The 20,750-nt window shown below is 43.0% G+C and overlaps 1 protein-coding gene across 1 annotated transcript in view; it reads left to right on the plus strand.

Annotated features, from left to right (window-relative positions):
* The window catches only part of ITGA1 (integrin subunit alpha 1), a 1,037,437-nt gene that overhangs the window by 221,933 nt on the left and 794,754 nt on the right, over positions 1-20,750 (plus strand). Inside the window, exon 3 of the mRNA XM_078675060.1 lies at positions 18,331-18,443. Coding sequence (XP_078531186.1) covers positions 18,331-18,443 — 113 coding nt within the window. The remainder of the gene's footprint in view (positions 1-18,330; positions 18,444-20,750) is intronic.

Below are 20,750 nucleotides of genomic sequence, written 5' to 3' on the forward strand. Positions count from 1 at the left end.
GGGCTACCTAGGGCCTACCTGAGGGGTGACCTACACATAGTAAAAGGGGAGTTTCAGACTTGGTTATCACTTTAAACGTCATGTTACAGTGGCAGTAAAGTGTGCATGCAGGCCCTGCAGCTGCAGAGTTGTGAAAAAAGGGTTGAAAGGATACTGCTGTGGGTGGCACAAACAGCGCTGCAGGCCCACTCATAGCATTTAAATTATAGGCCCTGTGTATATGGGATACCACTGTGTAAGGGACTTACAGGTAAATGAAATATGCACGAAAGTAGACCAATCTTACCAAGTTTACAGGAGAGAGCTTATGCTTTAGCACTGATCAGCAGAGGTAAAGGGCCTAGAGTCATAAAACCAACAAAAATGCCTGATACCTTCGGGTCAAGTTTGAGCTATAGAATACCTTTGGGTCAAGTTCGAGCTATAGAAAACTCTCAACAAAAAGATACATTAGGGAACCAACAGTAAAAACCTGCCCGCCAGACCTTAAATCAGGCTCTCAAAACAGCCAAGAAACCAGCCCACACACTGACCTTTCAGACAAGCCCATCAGGCACTGCCTGATTTCCCTATATTACAGTCCTTCCATCACTGCGTGCATGGGAATGTAGGGTCACATGTACCTGAATGATTTTTTCCTATTCTTTATAATTACTACTGTTCCAAAATTGCTTATATTTTGAAAGATACTTGTCGACCTTTTTGGAACGTAATAAATGTTAAAAGTTAGAACATACATGGATTCGACAGTTGCCAGGTCCAGAGCACTGCAGGTGGTATAACTTGACAGGGTAGCTGTGTGCAGGAGTTGCCGGGTCCCTTACAAACAGGAAAATAAATATTGCAGTTTATGAAAATAAGTAATACTAACCCTTTCATTTGTAAAGGGACATGTACTCACGTTTAGGCAAATGTGCACAAGCAAAATGCCATGACTCAAAATCAGAGGAGCCAGTGGCTAAAGTGGGTGTGTCCATTACCCCATGCTCTATGATATGGTCGGAGGAAGCAAAATGTGAATGACAACTAAACAGATCAGTGCATAAAGAAGGCTGTCCCAAAGCTCGTATATGAATGTTTAAGAAATTAGTTTGTTGGTTGAGGGGGCTGAAACCCATCACAAGCAGCAAACACAATTCTTCTCAACTTAGACTCACAACAAACCCTATATTAACGTGTGCTCAACCCTCAAGTAGCTTGGCAACGAGCAGTCAGGCTTAACTCAGAGGCAATGTATAAAGTATTTGTGAAGTAACAGTAAACAGTAACACAGGAGCTCGCACAAGTTTAGAATAATAGAGTAATTTTTAATAAATAAAACAAGATAAAAATTACAAAAATCCAATTATTAGACCTGGAAATATTAAATTTGAAAGGTTTTAGTAAAAATACCACCAAAAGATGTAAAGCACCAACTGGATTTCTGGCTGCACCTAGCTGGGACAAAGTCACAAGTATAGGCTGGCTACGATGGAGCGCATGCCCGCGACAGGAACCCTGTTAGGTTTGATGAACAGAGTACTTGAAATCCTGGTTTGTGGAGCAATACGAGAAGTGGTGCGTCAGTTCTGAGATGCGGCAAGTCTGTGGTGTGAGGTCCTGCTGTGTCACTGTCGAAGATCCCATCGAGGAGAGCTTGCGATGGGAAGTTCAGAGTTGGGGATGCATCGGATTGCACTGCATAGTCTGGCATCATCGCCGAGGCTGCCCTCAATGAGGGATGCGAGGGCCTGCACTGAGGTTGCATTACACAGCAGCGATGCAGCAATGGGCTGTGTTGCAATGCAGGTCTTTCTGACGGTTCCAACTCAAGCAGCAATGGAGATGCGTTATTCTGCTCAGGATTGCGCTGTGCAGCAGAGGATATGTTTCGATTCCTCTGGATCCAAAGAGGCTGGCAGAGCACCTTAGGTCCATTTCTAAGATTCCAGGATTGGGGTGGTACCACTTGGCAGGGTAGACTCACAGGTGGTAGAGTCCAGGTTCAGGAGCAGGAGTCTTCTGCCCTGAGGCTCAAGTCGGGAGGCAAGTAACTAGACCTTTGAGTCACAGTAGTGTTCTGGGTTCAAAAGATGCAGGATCAGGCCTTCTCATCCAGGCAAGAGGACAGCAGGCAGCAGGTCAGTACAGCTAGGCAGCAGTCAAGAAAGGTAGAAGTCCAGCAGGGCAACAGTACAGCAGAGTGGCAGTTGTTCAGCAGCATGGCAGTCCTTCTTTCTGGCAGAGTATCTACAGGTTCAGATGTGTACTGATGTGATGGGGACTGAGGTCCATTATTTATACCCAGTTGTGCCATTTAAGTGGGGGACAAGCTTTCCCTTTGAAGTCCCCAAGCATCCTACCTTACTTGTCCTGGCTCCAGACTAACTACAAGGGGTATGTGCAGCCCTGTGTGTGGAGGCGGGGCACAGCCAATTTAGGTGTTAGTGGGGCTATGCCTAGCTGCTCTCTCCCATCCTGCTAATGATGGCCCATCCAGACACATCTAAGTACGCTATTGTGTGTGGCTGTCTAGGAGGAATACACAAAGCCCAACTGTCAACTGTCCCTGGGTCACACACTAAATGGCTAAAACAGAAAAACACCAACTTTCTAAAAGTGGCATTTTCAAAATGTAATTTACAATCCGACTTCACCATAAGTTAGGAATTTTTATTACAATTCCAAAGACAACAAACATGAACTGGTCACCTGTTCCAATTTGGAAAGTACAGCTTATTAAATGTAATACAGTAACTCCTATGTTAGTCTATGGGAAATGTAGGCCTTGAAGAAGGGAAAAACGAGTTCAAGAGTTTTTTTTCTACTAACACATATAAAACTTACAATTACATGTCCTTCTTGTTAAATACACTGTACCTTGCCCTCTGGGCTGTCTAGGGCCTACCCTAGAGGTGAAATATATGTGATAACAAGGAAGGTTTTGGTCTGTCAAAATGGACATTCTGTCAGGTTGAAATGGCAGTTAAAAACTGCACACATACAGGCTGCAATGGTAGGCCTGAGACGTGTTTAAAGGGCCTACCTATCAGTACTGCAGGCCCACTAGTAGCACATGTAGTTTTAAGGAGTAAGTACATGCAGTTTAGCACTGGTTTGCAGTGGTAAAGTGCACATAGTCCTAAGGCCAGCAAAAACGAGATCCGCAAGATTGGGGGACGAAGGCAAAAAGCTTCAAGGAAGACCACCCTAAGGCTGACAGCTCTAACATTATGTACGTTATTTAATTTCTTTTTTCTTAAAACAATATTCTATCGAGACAGCTAGTCTTTAGGATCAGACTTAAAAACAAACACATATACAGGCTTTGTATCAGCTCTCTTTATTTATTGGTCTGTTCAACAGTCATTCACATTTTACTTCCACTCACGGCAGGATACACCATGGGACAGTGGTTCAGCCCACATCATCAATTTGCAGTCGTGCACAGTGAGTGATAGCATTTTGCCCTTGCACACGCACACATCTGCCTAAAAGAAGTACTCTTCAATGCATAGTCTGGTGGGCAAATCCTATACTTTGCAAATGCTTTTTTCTTCTCCTTTCTTATCTCTTAAAAATTTTTTTGTCATCATTGTTTAAATTATGTCTTCAGGTTACATTAATTCTAAGCCAATAATATATTTTGTTTTCACAAGCAAAAATCATGTTTTCTTGTGATACATTAAAGCTAAAGAGGGTCTCTATACCTGTTGTATGTACACTTTCCTCCCATGAAGCACTGTTCTATTATATGCAATAGTTACATTTTGTTTGGAATTTGTTTGTGCTTTCATGTGGCCTCCATGTTTAGCTTGTTGCTTTTTATTTTTTATTTTTATGGTACAAAATAATTAAAAAACCTGTCCCACCAGCTTTCCATGACCTGACCTATTGGACTAACCAGTGCTTGTTCTTTTTGTTTTTCTATTTGCAATATATTGGTCTTCCATTTAAGCCTCAGTTCCCATAACTGCCTTTCCTACATCCCTCTGCTTTTGTAAATACACTTTCCTGTCCTGCTGAGATTCCTTGTATTGTTCAAAGATAAGCTGTTTTTCAGCCTCTTAGCCACGTCCTTTACACTCATGGTTCATTTATTTTTTTTATTCTTGTGTGCAAAGGAAATCCCCTGCTAATTCAACAATGACCAAATATGCTGCGCTTTCATTCAGTTTTTAAAGTTTGCTCCCTTATCTGAAAATATGTCTTTTTAAATGTTAGGACCCTAACATTTGTCTCAATAGCCAAAGTACATATAAGTATGGTTAATGGATTTATGCTATTCCACAGCCTCTACAGTTCTTGCCTATTTATGGCTAGATAATCTATCATCTGTTGCATAATTTGCAGTTTAATAAAAAAAAAGTGTTTCTCGCTCAAATGCACCAACGTTACTAAAAACGTTGCCACGTGTGTTGTAGCGCAGTGGAAGACCCTTTGTAAAGGTTAACTGTTCACCTTTCAGGTGCAGAATGCTTCATTTAGGTGGTCAACTGATATTTAACAAGGTCAAACGTTGGCCAATACTGTGTTTTCATTTGTACACATGGCAAAGTGATAAACGGCTACCAACAGAGGCGAGGAGTTGGCCTAACGGCTAGGGCAGTTATCCTCAAATCTGGGGAACAAGGTTCAAGTCTTGGCAAAGATGCACAACATCCTCTAATTTGGGACAAATCACTTAATTCCCCCGAGCCTATCAAAAACAAATGTGTCCTCATATAAAACAACTGGTGACATGTAATGCCGTCTGATACCTGCTACTTTCGGGTCAGGTTTACGATACATGAAACTGTAAAAAAAAAAAGACACAAAATGTATCGCATTTGCTGTTACTTCCTGCCGAAGAACCTCGTTAAAATTACCGCCGTTTTAGCGGCAGGAAACTGCCGCTAAAAAGGCGATAATGGGTTTGCTAATATGCGTTATAGAATTCCGATAGAAGCCCAGGTTAGATGTGCAGGACATCTAACCTGTGCTTCTATTGGAATTCTACAACGCATATTAGCAAGCCCATTATCGCTGTTTTAGATGCAGTTTCCTGCCGCTAAAACGTGATAATTTTAACAAGGTTCTTGCTAATATGCCCCAAAGTCAGCCATGCGCAAAATGAGGTCCTCTCCTGGTGCATAATTCCAATGGCTTTGTACGTAACAAAGAAACCTTTTGGTGGTAAAAAAAAGGGTAAATCAATTGGCATAATTTTTGGATCCCAATTCCTCCATAAACGTTTTTGTAGTAGGACAAAAGAGGAAAAAGGGAAAAACAAAATGTAGAACCCGATTCATTAAGGGATTTATAATCTTGATTTCATAAACTAATCCTACAGTAGGTTGCAGCTTTACAAGTATGTATTTGCTACTTATGTAACAGAAAAACAAAACAATATTTGTGCCTCAAACATGGATCCATCGTACAAATTTGAAAAGTAGAGGTATTTTATCAACAGCACCAATAATGTGAAATGATTTTCATCTGTGTTTTGCCCTAGTGCAAATAGAGTTATATTCTCCAAATGTACAGCCATTGAATGCTCACTGTTCTAATTGCCACTGTGCAAATACCTGGTATATGTTCTCCTGCTTCCCTATTCTTAAGTTAGAAAGCATCACCTGATTAGTAGTTCCAAAGAACGTTTTCATTCTGATATATCTGCACATGTTACACTAATAAGTGCCGTGCCTTATTTTGTCATGACATACAAGTGACAACAGCAGTCAGAGAAGCACTTCCTTTTATGTACAGGGCTAGACTATGGAACCAAAAGCAGTCCTGACAAAAGTGCTCAAACCGGCCCCTTTTTCTTCTTGTGCAACATCTTTCTTTCCAGGTATCCATTCTTTCACTTTCCTTCTCTCCTCCCTCTTCTCTCTCTGATTTTTATTTAATTTTTATTTGTGACAGTTTTGTATAGCGCGAACAAGACCCTTGCGGGTATCAGAGCGCTCTCCAAGGCACAAAAAGGCGATATGATAAATGCATACGAATATAGTGACTTTAGCAAATACATATCTGGTAAAAGTTAGCGACTAAACACATAAGAACAAGTATACATCTCAAATGTTCAGGTGAATCTTGCTAAGGGGATCGCTTTCACTTCGTTTTTTGAAGAACGCAGCGGACAAAATCAGTCTAGTTTCAGCTGGTAAGGCGTTCCAAATCCTGGGGCCCATTCCTGAGAAGGTACGGTTGTAGGTTTTTTTCTTGGAGAAACGTTGTGGTTTAAGTAGAAGGTTCTCAGAACTCCTAGTTGTTCTGCTACCACCCGATAGTACTAGTTTCCCCGGAAGGTATCTTGCTGTTTTTTGGTGCAATGCTTTATGGGACATACAGGCGATTTTCAGGTGGATTCTGGCCTCAAAAGGTAACCAGTTGAGGGCACGAAGGTCGGGAGAGATAAGGCAATTTCTTCTGGAGCCTGTGATGAGTCTGGCGGCTGTATTGATTGAGGCTCTTAGAGGAGCGGTTGTGGATCTGGATAGGCCGCAGAGAGCGACACTTCCATAATCCACTCTGGGAATTACTAGCGCTTGGACTGCCTGTTTAAAGTCCTTCGCGGGTATGAATGGTTTCAGTTTTCTCAGGGTGTTCATCTGAAAATTGGCTCCTTAAGTTGCAGCGCTGATGTGTTTCTGCATGTTTAGATTATTGTCCTGAGTTATTCATAAGGGTTTTGCAGAATCAATAATGCAGCGTTGGCCATCTAGTGCAGTTAGGTGCTGCATGCAATCGCAGATTGTGTCTGTTTGTTTAGGGGGAGCGATAAGGAGGAATTCTGTTTTTAGTGTGTTAAGTTTTAGATGGTTGTTCACCAGCCAAATCTGTGTTTTTTGGAGCGTTGATTTAAGGGATTTGATTTCTTCAGTAGTGCCGACCTTAATGTAGAGCTGTGTGTCGTCAGCGTACATGTGATATTGGATGTTTGAGGAGTTGAGGAGCTCAGTGAGTGGTTCCATAAACAAATTGAAGAGTGTAGGGGAGAGGGAGGATCCCTGGGGTACTCCCAAAGAGATTGGGGTGGGGTTAGATAAGGATTGGTTGATCTTGAAACTATGCGTTCTGTCTTGAAGGAAGGAAGCAAACCAGTTAAACACTGAACCGTTACTTTCTTCCTTCCCTCTCCGTACCTCTCTTTCTTTCTCTCCTGGATCGCAGGAAAGGGAGAGAGACACCAGGGGCCTCATTTCTGAGGCCTTGCGTCAGTTTTGCGCTTCCGATGCGTCACTTTTTGTGACGCATTGGCGGCGTAAAACATGCCTCCTGTTGCGCACTATTTACAAAGTGACGCATCTAAGCAGATGCGTCACTTTGTAAACTCCTGCGCTACATTATACCTGCGTCAGGTATAAGGTATGCAGAGGGGGCGTTCCCCCGCAAAAATCCTCATAATAGTGACGCAGTGAAATCTATGAGATTTCACTGCGTCAGTTTTAGGACGCTGTTGCGTCAAAATCTTGCACCTGCCTCACAGCAGGCTTAAGACTGACATAAGCCATTTCACATGGGGCTTTCCCCATGTGAAAGGACGCATTGCTGGAGTTGCGTCACTTTTGTGACACATTCCAGCAATGCGTGACATTTGCGCTTACAGATACGTCAGAAATACTGCTGTATCTGTAACTCCTTGCGACATGATGCGTCATACTGTAAATATGACGCATCATTGGTGTCGCAAGGAGGGCGCAATGAAAAGTGACGCATCGCTGTTTTCACGCAACGATGCGTCACTTTTCATAAATGAGGCCCCAGGAGCGGCCCTGGAATTTCAAAACAGGCATCAAAGTGCTCCAGTTGAGGGAGCGTGGTTTTCTATACCTCATTCTTCGGGTGTAATCATTAAATAATCCCTGCCACAGGAGAAGTATAAAGGAACAAGCAACTACACCAGCCCAATAACCTGATATGTTATGTTATGTTATGTTATGTTATTGCTATTTGTAGAGCCATGGGTGTCCTGGCGCTGTGAAGTCCTTTTGAGGCCTAACATGAAAGGATTGAACAAAGAAATTTAGGAGGAGAAAAGCCAGGTTTTTAAAGTCTTTCTAAAGGAGAGAAGGTTAGTCAGAGTTCTAAGCTGCAGAGTCAGGTCGTGCCAGGCCTTCGATGCACGTTACAAAACGTCTACCTCCCCAACTGGCTTTACGCACTCTGGGTACTGATATTAGTTTTGCTTCAGATGACCGTAGCAATCTTTTTGGTATATGCCATTGGAATTTCTTTTTTAGGAACTCCGGGACGGTTCCCTGTAGGGCTTTGTGAACCAGGCAAAGTGCCTTAAACTGTATCCTCTTTCTGATCGGCAACCAGTGGAGTTTTTTAATCTGCGCCAAGATTGAAGCAAATTTTGATGTACCAGTGAGCAATCTGGCTGCTGCATTTTGCAGAAGTTCCAGCTTGCGCAGGAGCCCCTCCTGCATGGAAAGGATTAGCCCGTTTCAATAGTCTAACCTAGACAAAGATAGTGAGGTGATTACTGTTTGTATACTGTCTTTGGGTAGAAAAGGTATTATTTTTCTACATGCTCTGAGAGTGTAGGCGGTGGTGGAAATAACCGCATTCACGTGGTCTTTAAAACTGAGTTTATTATCAATCGAAACCCCAAGGATTTTTGCTTTGTTCCTCAGGGAAGAAAGGGAACCCAGAGAATCCGGCCACTAGTCTGGAGTTCAGAAGCTGGGGTCGTTACTGAATAAAACCACTTCTGTTTTTCCGGAATTGAGCTTAAGACAGTTCTGTGCGATCCAACCGCCCTCAGCTGATATGCATTCTTTAAGACATGTTGCTGTTTCCATCAACGCCCCAGACAATACTGACACCACAATGTGGGTGTCGTCGGCATAGGAGGTTAAAGAGAAACCAAAGGATTCAATAAGTGGGGCCAGTGATGAGACATAGGTATTAAAGAGCGTCGGGCTCAGCAAGGAGCCCTGGGGCACTCCACATGTCAGGGAGAAAGGTATTGCAGAAAATTCCCCAACAGTGACAGTTTGCATTCTGTTAGAGAGAAAGGATTCTAGCAATTTCCAGGCAGCACCCTGGATTCCAATGTCCTTCATATGGTCCATCAATAAAGAATGATGGACCGTATCAAAGGCCGCAGAGAGGTCCAACATGATCATCACTGCTTTGCCACCTTGGTCAAGTATGGTCCTGATTTCCTCTGTAGATTTAATGAGGGCTGATTCGGTGCTGTGCCCAGCTCTGAAATCATATTGCGATGAATCCAGCACCTGTGATTTAATCAAAGTGCGTTTGTGATTTTCTCAGCCACTTTCGCTGGAAGAGGAAGCCTTAATATAGGTCTGAAATTATTAGGGTCTTTAGGATCCAGAGAGGACTATTTAAGTAGGGGCAATATAGAGGCGTTTTTCCAGATTTTGGGAAAATATGCCTGAGAAAACATAGAATTTACAACGGAGGTCAGTGCCGAGGCAACTGGTTCCGGTGCTAATTTTAACAGGGAGATATGACATTCATAGGTCATTAGGCGAGCCTGATTTCGAAACATTATTAATGACTGTTTGTGCAGTCAATAGAGGGAGTTTTGTATGAATTAAAGGGTTATATTGATCGATTTTTTAAATGTGTCATTATTTATGCAATAATAATTCGTTTTTTAAGCTTCAGCATTAGAAATGAGCACAATCGAAAAATGTATATTTCAATATAAGGTAGAATACAATATTAGTTAAAATTACAGTAAATTTTGTAATAATACTGTCCTTTAGCCCTGATAGGCGCTTTGTTAGAGAATCCGTTGAGATGGTTAGGCTTTTGAGAGATTTATTCAATTTGGTTTCCGTATCTTCCGGCATGCTGATTCTGCTCTCAGTTTCTGAAAGTCTAACATTGGTATCCCTGATGTCCTGCCTGATCACAGAGATCTCCTCTTTCATGGATTTTGCAAGATCGTGGTCCTCCGCTAATTTACTTAGTATGGTGTCCATCATTACATTGATGTTGCGTTTTCCTTTGGTTGGAGAATCTGGATTAGGTCGATCAGATTTTACTCTCTTGAGGCTTGACTTGATCTCGCTGTCAGACATTTTTTGACATCTGTCGTGTTTCTCCAGTGTATCTTCGATGACCCACAGTGAAAACTGTCTCACAAGGTATTGCTTACCGAACGCAACTTCAAACGAACGGCATATGTAATGTATTCTATAAGGTATTCTATTGTTACTATGATGTAATTGTATGTACACGACACCACCGTAATGTATTGTATTTTGCACTATTATTCATCGGTATCTGTAATTGTTTGACAATCGGTATGTCATTCAGCTTCACTGCGATCCCCATGGTAAGGCACTTGAGTACTCTTTTGTTTTGTTGGTCCCTTTTCTTTCTATTCCTTTGCTCTTATTATTGTTTGTAGCATTATCATTGTATTTCTTATTGTTTATTATTATCATTGTGTTTATTTACTTACCTATTAATTTATAGAAAATGCAATAAAAATTACCTAACATAAAAAAAATATAGTAATAATGCAGCAAGCGTGTTCCATAAAGGAAATTCCATGCTCTAAATTAAATTGGAATGGGAGCTGAATAAGATGTCACTTCAGATACCCAATATAGGGGGATATTCTCGAGAATGTGTTATAATTATCGCAAAATTAGCTTAACGCAACTCTTCACATCGCAGTCTATCACGGGAAAAGAACACCGTGTTAACGTGGTACCATGTGATAGTCTCACGCTAACGCGTCAAATAACTGCATTAAAATTAACGCAACGCCAAAAAAATGTGAAACACGAACCTGAAAATAGTAGCGATGAGGACAATTGCGATACAGAAATCAGCGATAACCAGCGACAGGCCTGCAATTCCCACACGTCATGCAGGAAAATGCACCATAAAAGCAGAACAAAAAAAGAGAGAAAAAAAAAAACTGCGTAGCACCATGGATGCACCCGGACCAAGTGCAGAGGTCAACACGAATCCCACAAGCCCCACAGACCACCAGCAAGGTCGGGGAAGGCCAAGGAGAAGAGTCAGAGGAAGACGGGGTGCAGTCCGCAGGAATACCGAATATTCGCCACAGAGGTGATAGAATACTAACAACTGTTCGTCACCTCCACTGTGTCATTGGCAACACAAACGGAAACATGCCAGTCCTTTGTGAACAATGTGAAAGCAGTCGGAGTGGCGATGATGTCAATGGAGGAGGTCAGGAGGCGCTGGTATGATGTGAAAAGCCTAACCAAGCAGAAGCCTGTTGCCAACAGGTAGGCAGCAATGGCGACTGGAGGTGGGAGTACTGCGCCACAGGAGGAGCTGGAGGAAATGGTGGCCACAGTCATCAGTGTGGAGAAGGTGCAAGGAGTTGGGAGTCCAGACACAGCTCTATACGACCTGACACAACTACAAATTTATAGTTAACGTGAGGCGTGTTGAGGAGGTTGTGCATGCGGCGCTGAATCAATGCAGTCCGCCCGGGAGGGGGTAAGTAGCGTCTTCTTGGAGCAGATAACGCTGTTCTATCTGCTAGATGTGTGCGAACTGGCGATCAGTCTTCCCCGGGTCACCGTGTTCCAAAGTGTGGACACTTTGGAACACGGTGACCCGGGGGAAGACTGATTCAGCTCCGCATGCGCAACCTCCTCAACACGCCTCGCGTTAACTACAATTTTGGGATACTTACAAACTAATTCACTGAGGTTGTGTCTTAACTGAGAATTCGCCTAGGATTACATTTTGCTTTATGTGTATCACATCGAGAAATTGTTACAACAGGTCAAGGGCCCTGCCGGGTCGGAATTATCACCGGTGGAGCGACCTTCTCTCTCTCAATACTTAGAATTATAAGCCATGAGTAGGCGCGGAAACACTTTTCCAAATGCGATGAAACACGTGTCAGCTGGCTTGTTCTGAAATCATTAAAAGTGAACTGTAATGACATTTTCGCAGCAAAATTATTTTCTTTCTTGTATGTTTCTGTTTGCTTTGTTCTGATGTACGTTGTGTCCACACTGACACTACTGTCTATTATTCTAATGTTGTGTGCATAAGGTATTCCGGTAATTTAGTTCCTGTACATCGGGCTCTCTGACATACTTCTGAGCAGTTAGTGGGTCTTTTCCGCTCGCCAGTTGCACCACAATATCTATTTGTTTGCTTAAATACTCATTGCGTCTACTTTTAGTTGAGTGTCCAATATCACTCTGTAACTTAAAAACCCTTTCTCTGGCACATGCATCAAGTAGACTCCACCCCCTGCACAGACCACACAGCTGGAGCACCCAACACCACGGCTGGCTCCCAGCACTCCACCGAAGCACACATCATATTCCAAGGCCAGGTGTCAGACTGCCAGAAGGAGGTGGCCGAACAGGTACGGGTGGGGTTTGACCTCATGGAAGCCGAACTAGATCACATACCTGGGTGTCTAAGTCCCATCAGGGACCACTTACACCCCCCAACGGAGACCCACACTGCGATAGAGACACATGCATTTGCACATTTCCAGTACTGAGCCATGCCCAGAGCCCCGGGATAATCATGCACACCCCCTTTCTAGACTTGCTTACACCAGCCCAGTCCACTCCTCTTACGTATTGAGTGGGGGACAACAAAGCTACATGTCAAAGGCCTTCCCCACTGGCTGGAGTGACATGGTTGCGTCCACTATTCACTACCCTCCAAACACTAGCAGTGAATGTAGACATGGATATGTCTGTGGTCTGCATACTGCAGTCTGGCCAGCATATCCACGCCAAACTTGGCATTGTGTACATTCTCATTCATGGGTCACTTACCTACTTCCCACATGCCTGGTTCCCACCTCTCCCCACATTCTGCTATTGTGTGGCTGAGGTGCCATGCCATTGTTTTCTCATGTACATGGGGAGCCCAGGCTACCACAGTAAGTTGTGCTGTTATGTAAATGGGTGGGTGGGCATGTTGTTTGGCATGTTCTGTGTGAGTTTGTAACATGTGCATTACCAGAGTTGTGAGTTGCATGATTGTGGTGTGTTCATTTGGTACTTACCAACGAGCAGAGCATTTCCGTATGTGCCATCCTGGAAGCGCCGGTTGATGATGAACTGTCGGAAGATGTAGGAATCATGCATACTGCCTGTGTAGTTGGTGACAACATTGGTAAAGAGTCCTTGGTGGTCCACTGTTGCCTGCACATTGATGGAATGAGTGTGCTTTCTGTAGCGGTAATTGTGTGCAGTGTCGGCACGGTGCACAAGTAGGACATATGTGCAGTCAATTGCCCCCAACAAGTGCGAGAAGCCAGCTGTGGCATAGGAGCCTTGGTTGGTCTCCAGCTGTTCCTGTGCAGTGTGGGGGAAGTGAAGCTGATGATGGCATCCAAGACAGTTGTGATGAACTTTGATAGGGCTGGCTATGAGACTCCTCCGACTCTGGCAGTTGTTGGTTGGAAGGTACCAGAGGCCAATAGATGCAGCACAGCCAGCAGCTTTGTCTGCGGAGGGATGTTTGTTGTCTGCTGTGTGGGTACCGTCAGCCTGTGGCCAATGATGTTCAGGATGCGGAGGATGGTTGTCCTTTTGAGCCTGTAGTGCGCAATGTCATCCTCTGGTATTGGGTTTGTGCGGCTGGTGCGTTTCCTGGGGGTCCGTTTACTTGGTCTGCGTTGCCTCTGTGGTAGTCTGGGGTGGTGGGGGTTCCAGGGAGGTGGGGGGCTTGGGAGTGGTGGCGGTGGGTGTTGTTGCCCTCTTTGGGCTCCGGCTGCATGATCAGTTGCTTCATGGCATATGTTGTTCTTCAGGTGTGGCTCATGCCTGGGCTCCCTTTTCTGGTGCATATTGTCTTCCGAATTTATACCAGGTAAGAGCAGGTGTTAAATTCCTGCTGCTAACGTGCCTTATCGCCTTTTTTGGGATCCTAGCGCCGATCTGGCTGGTCGTTGTGAATGTTGCGGAGTGGTTTTGTTAGAGCTTTTTGCATGGGAACTCCTACTCTGCATCTCATTAGCGATAGTTGGCAGGTCATCTGTGGCGATGTTTTTGGCGGCTGCTATCGCAGGTAAACTGGTGACATGGGCTGTTAGCACCAGCTTGTGAATGGGGCGATACATTTATCACCACTTTGGCTGCGATAAAGTGCTGATAACTCGGTGATATGTCCTTGAGAATATGCCCCATGGAGTTCTAATGGGAGAATCAATGCAGGAGCATAAACCTTTGCATATCAAGCTTGAAAGTATTCTCAGCTACAAATCCGCAAATCAGCAAGATAGGCTAAGCAAATTCCCATGAAGAGAAACATAATTTCAGGCAACTCAGAGATGTGTCTCCTGCAAAAGTGAGTGAGAGAAGCTCCCTCTAAGAGAAGAGTTCTGCCTTACTCTAGGAACACACACTAATATAAATAAACAACATTCGGAATGTTAGCAAGTGTCTTTTTCACTTTCCACTGTGTTCAATAGGATTTCCCCAACTTCTCACATCTGCTCAATAGACCATAGACACTAACCCTTGAAAAGTGACATCGTCTACATTTTGTGGTCCAGACTGTTCTCTCCATGAATCATCCTTCCTGTTGTCTCCTTTCCTCCGGGTGAGAACCTTACTATCAGTTGTTCAATAGAAAACAAATGCCTATTCACTAATTAACAGTAGGTCTCTGGAAAATTACAACATATGTAGCAATAACAACTCAATGTGAAAAACAGGTCTTTCAACACTAATGCTTTATTTTCAGTTACTATGGCATCAACAGTTACCCTATCTTAAGTCAGCACACTATTTCTTGTATACTCATATTGTCTAAGCATGGTTGCTTACTGAAAATTTACATTCAAATGGACGTTTCATTTTTATGTACTTTTACATTTTTTTCAGTTAAATGTGCTTCTATTTGAAAAGGATAAATACCTGCCAGCACTGCCCACCAGGAAAAGACCTGCTCTGGCTAGGTACATATATTATACTTAGAAATAATTAAATTATACATTTCTGTAAACTGCCTGAACTCCTACCAATCTTATCATTCCGGATTATGTTCTTTTAAAACATCATTACATAGGCGTTTTTGTGGCTAGATGTAGGTGTGCCTGTTCTATGTTGTGCTTACAAATGATTTCTACTTGTTTATTGGGAGAACACCTTATGGTGATATTGTATAAGAGCTTACATTGTGTGTGTGTATGTGGGTGATTATGTGCATGTGTGAGACAGCTGTAGAACATCGGTATTTATCTCATTCCACATCATTGAATAGTTGTCAATTAAATGATTAGTTGTGTCTAGTTGCTTTGTTTTGGTACTATGTTCTGCAGACATAAGAATGCTGCTGGCTGGGTGCAGTGTATAAGAGCAGAGAGTGAGACGTCATCATCCTAGTCGGTCATTTTAGGACCATAAAAGCACAGAATAAAACATTTACATCTTCATAAAAAGAGTGGGACTTACATTAGACAAATTGAATGTACTCAATGCGTCCGTTGCTCATTGAGAAAGTCAACTGAGACAGGTTACAATGTGCAATCTTACAGTATTGTGAGTATCTATTAGACTACTGTACAACAGAGATTATATAATTTATGTAACTATCTCAGAACCTCTGCGCTCAGAATGGGGATAAGGGTGTTCCTGAGTCACTGTGCCTCTTCTTTAATCTCTTGAAAAATTATTGGTTAATACCTTTCTCAGACACCGAGTAAAACTCTCCTTTTGGGATTTAGTGAAGTGTCAGTTTCTATAGGTATGCAGGGTGTTTGAACCATTTTGTGGATGCTTCGCAAAACCTGATTGGTTAGCAGTCAAGTGCACTCCATGTGCGGTTGATGTGGTCCTAGTTACACAGATTCAGACTCATTCAATTTCTGACTATCTAGTTCCGAAGAATTTTGAGGCTAGCAATGACTTTCGGGGTGATACTAACACAAATAATGTTTCATATAAGGTGCCTCGTCAGCTCAATTCTGTGATCAGTTTGAATGGGTGGGCGATTGATTTTAGAACAGAGAGCTGAATGTTCATATCGACTTCTATTGCTTTAGGTTAGGTGAAGGTGGGTGTTCCAAGATTGGGCGGGACGAAAAAATTCTATTGCATCAGGCACGGGATTTGCAATTCCAAGAACCTCAATCTTGGTTTATTTCATGCACAAGAAGCTCTCTTATGTCTACTGAAACTTCCGTTAATGTGGTATTGCCTTCTTTACCTGTTTGAACTAGGCAGGCTAATTAATTATAAATAAAGGCAAAAACATCTAAATACCTAAGCTGCCAAAACACAACAAAAATGCTCTTTCCTGAGACATCAGTGTGCACAGTTTGGAAATATGTACTTCCTCCTGTACCACCGTCATGCTATGGTGACAATTTCTGCTGTTTCTTATGTTACAATCCACTTCTCTGTTCAAAAAAAATCTCAGGCCCACCACTCGCCCCGCACACAGAAAGGAGCACCACTCGCTCAACATGTTTGTTTCTATTCTCTGACTGCTCTCCGGTAAATGGGCTCAGATAATTTCCTAAAGCTTGACAAGGGGAGGAGGAATCAGACCCCGGAACATGAGCTTTCTAAAAGAAAGAATGAAAAATGAGGAATACGGAATAGAGCTGAGGGGCTTAAGAGCCCTTTTTCTACCAATACAGTAGGATGCAAAGTGAATTGGGTTTGATACATCATTCTGTGCTATAGACCTCAGAATGAGTACTATCTCAATAATACCACGTTTTTCTCTGCAGCCGCTCCTCCGCTATCGAGGAGCGTCACCCCCCCAGCCTCAAAAGAAAAAATATAGCACGATAATAATCTGTGTTAATTATCGTTTTTATTTTTCTTCCATTGAATGAGGTTTAGAGGTGGAGCTATCGCTGGGCAATGCAGGAGGGAGAGTGATGAGCACTGTGGGTCAGTGCAAATGATGGTTTGGCCAGCTGTTGCAGTTTTTCCACAATCAAATTGTGCTAGCATTTCCTTAGGGAAAGTTATGAAGCAAAACATGTGCGTGGACTACATAATACCGTTTCTTATTGGAATCATGATTTGATATCGAATCCATGGACATATGGAAATTTGTGAGAAATGTCTAGGCTGGGCAAGGTTGCTATACATTGAGCCTACTACTAGGTTGCATGGAAATGGAAGTCTTTCGACACTCTTCCCAGTAGCTTGGGGCCTTTGCCAGGGGTGCCATTTATCTCCACCCCCTATTTGCGCTAATCCCGAGGCCATTTGGTACTATTTTGTAGGACAGAACTCACAATGCAGCTCATTGATAGCAGGTAGGGTTTATTGGTGGCACTCTACACAGATCATATTATCCATGTCAAACACTTATCCTGTAATCTCTCCGCAGTGGAAGAATGTTCGATTTGTCTCTTCTCCTTCCTTGAAATTAACTGGAGCAAATCTCAAATAATCCTACTAAATCCCAATAATAGCCAGCAACTGGAAATCCCCTTTTATGATGTGAACAGCCAGTCAGATATTTAGGAGTTACGGTACACTTGAATTCAGAACTAGTCATTTGTGAGAACTATGACATAGGCTGAGCACTGGGTACTGTCTCCCTTTATCCTCAGCATGGTGCATAACAGTTTTAAAAATGATATTTCTGCACAGACTGCTCTATCTTTTCAGTAATTTCCTGTTGTCTAAGGCTATCTTTAACACGCTGAAATCACTGTGTATGTTGGATTTTTGTCATTCTGGTCTTGTGTTGTTTAAATAAAGATACTTTATTTTTCTAAACTGGTGTGGAGTCCATTTGCGGTGTTTTCACTGTGTTACTGTGAGTGTTGGTACAAATACTTTACACATTGCCTTTGCTAAGACTGCCTGCTCGTGCCAAGCTACCAATGGGGTGAGCAGGGGTTATCTAAAGAGTGTATCCCCCTTACCCTGACTACAAGCAAGGGTCCCTATTTGGACATTGCCAACTGGAGACCCCCAGATCTAACAGTATCACACCCGCTAAAATCATACACCTTGGTGTTCAGAATGTATTACATGTTGTAAATAGCACTTATCCTGAGCTTGTGGTGAATAACATCGAGATTGTGTGGGCTTCTACGCCAAATTGATCATCCCCCATTAAAGGGGTTTACCCTTATAAATGTTGTCAGGCTTGACCTGCCGAAATGTAACAATGGTTGAAATATTTAATGCACCTGGTAATTTCCATGTGCGGCAAACTAGGAATTCTGATCACTGCATCAGGGCCTAATTACTCCGCTAACGTGAGTCCAAAGGCTTCTCCACGGAGCCCACATCAGCTTTTTACAGTGAATTTTCACCGGTCCTATTTTTGCTCAGCTCTGGATTTCAATGTTTCAAAGCTTTGCAATGTGATGTAATAAATCTTAAGTGATCGATGCCACATGATTTAGAGCATATGTTATTTCTGTCTCTACAGGGTACTTATTGGCTCTCCATTGGTTGGCCAACCCGAAAAAAGAACAGGGGATGTCTACAAATGCCCGGTAGGCAAAGGCACTCAACCAGTCTGCACAAAACTGAACCTACCAGGTGCGTATACATACATTTACACAGAATATTCACAACATGGAGCACGTTAGATTAAATAAAATCCACATAGTTGCCCTTCTTGATATCAAGGAAAAGTCGAAAGAAATATACATGAATCTATTTAAAAATGTTTCAGACTAATTCATCTCTTGATACCAAAGCACTCTTGAATGGTTATTGCCCAATATGTTATTGCTCTTAAATAATTATCTGATATAGAAATAAACATTTTGCAAAAACTGGGACCGGTGCTGTATAAAGTTTACAGAAATTGAATAGTGCTGTGCAAAGTTTAAAGTACATAAAAAATATTGTTTTTCTTCACTGATAATATTAAAGGGTCTAGTTAATGTAAGATGGCTTTACAATTCTAAAACCAAATGCCTAGCTCATCCTAATGGCATCGGTCATACATATATAACTGGTTTATCTATACGGTATGATACATCAACAAAGAAGGTATGAAGGTAAACAGTCAATTAAACGGCCCGCGTGTATGTGAAACGTACACGTTGGCTTCGGTATTGGGTGCAGGACTGTCAGGAAGAAAGATTCAGCTCTCCCTGTTCCATACCGGAACCAACGTATATAATATGAATGATTTTGATATTAAAAAAATTGTTTTGATTATTTAAAACACAATTAAGTGTGCTTTACTCAAAATCTTAATTTTGCTGGCCTGCATTGCAAAATAAATATTGCATTTCTCTTTGATTATGTGGGAATAGGACCACACTGTTTAATGTAGTATATGCTACCCAGGTCCAATGGCCTTCTTGGGTTACCCCAGTAATTTGCAACAATCCTTTCTAGAGAGAACACAACACTATGTGGCCCATATCAAGAGTGAGAGTTATCTTATCAAAATCGTGTTGCTTCATAAGCAGTCACCTACAGTTACCTACTGCTTTTACTATAGAAAGAGTGGACTTCGGGTCAGCCCTCTTGAGCCACTAGGGGCCTCATTTATGAAAAGTGACGCAACGCTGCGTGAAAACAGCGATGCGTCACTTTTCACTGCGCTCTCCCTGCGACATGATTGATGCGTCATATTTACAGTATGACGCATCATGTCGCAAGGAGTTACAGATACGTCAGTATTTCTGACGTATCTGTAGGCGCAAAAGTGACGCATTGCTGGAGTGTGTTACAAAAGTGACGCAACTCCAGCAATGCTTCCTTTCACATGGGGAAAGCCCCATGTGAAAGGGCTTGCGTCAGTCTTACGCCTGCTGTGAGGCAGGCGCAAGATTTTGACGCATCAGCAACCTAAAAGTGACGCAGTGAAATCTCATAGATTTCACTGCGTCACTATTACGAGGCTTTTTGCGGGTGAACGCCCCCTCTGCATACATTATACCTGACGCAGGTATAATGTAGCGCAGGGGTTTACAAAGTGACGCATCTGCTTAGATGCGTCACTTTGTAAATAGTGCGCATCAGGAGGCATGTTTTACGCCGCCGATGCGTCACAAAAAGTGACGCATCGGAAGCGCAAAACTCACGCTAGGCCTCATAAATGAGGCCCTAGGACCTTTGGGGCAGCCCCTTCAGTTGTTGCATTGGTACCTTATCAATCACAGCTTGATTCAGCCCAGAGAAATATACACCGCTCGCATCATTCTTCTGGTTGTTTGATGTATAATTAAAGCTCTTAGAAAGCGGTTCTGTTACAATATATGAGGGAATGTTTGATATCTGAAAAATACCTTGAGGTGTGCACAAAACACTTTGGGGCAGATTTATGATAACTGGCGCATCCCCAGGGATGCGCCAGTTATTTTACGCCGCTGCTCCGCCACCCATGGTGCGTCGCATTTACAATGCGGCGCACCATGGGGCAAAAACGGCACAGATGCGTGACGCATCTGTGCCGTAAAGGTGGCGCATTGCTGGAGTTGCGTCGCAAGCGCGGCGCAGCTCCAGCAAGGCTCGGGGGTGCCCCATCTATACAATGCTGCGTCAAGACCTACGCCTGCTTCAAGCAGGCGCAGGGTTTTGACGCAGCATTGGCCTGAAAGTGACTGAGTGAAATCTTATAGATTTCACTCAGCCACTTTTGCGAGGCGCACCTGCCCCGGAACGCCCACCCTGCGCCGGAACGCCCACAAGTGGCGCAAGGCTTTACAACGTGACGCATCTGCCTAGATGCGTCACGTTGTAAATGGGTCGTAGGGATGCGCCACGTTTACGCTGCAGTTGCGTGACGCAAACGTGGCGCATTCCCATCATAAATCTGCCCCTTTTTTTCACATAAAAGTCTATACAATTTTGTAGAATTATAGGGGCAGATTTATGATGACTGGC

The sequence above is a fragment of the Lissotriton helveticus genome, chromosome 2_1 (assembly GCF_964261635.1).
Source record: "Lissotriton helveticus chromosome 2_1, aLisHel1.1, whole genome shotgun sequence".
Classification (NCBI taxonomy): Eukaryota; Metazoa; Chordata; class Amphibia; order Caudata; family Salamandridae; genus Lissotriton; species Lissotriton helveticus.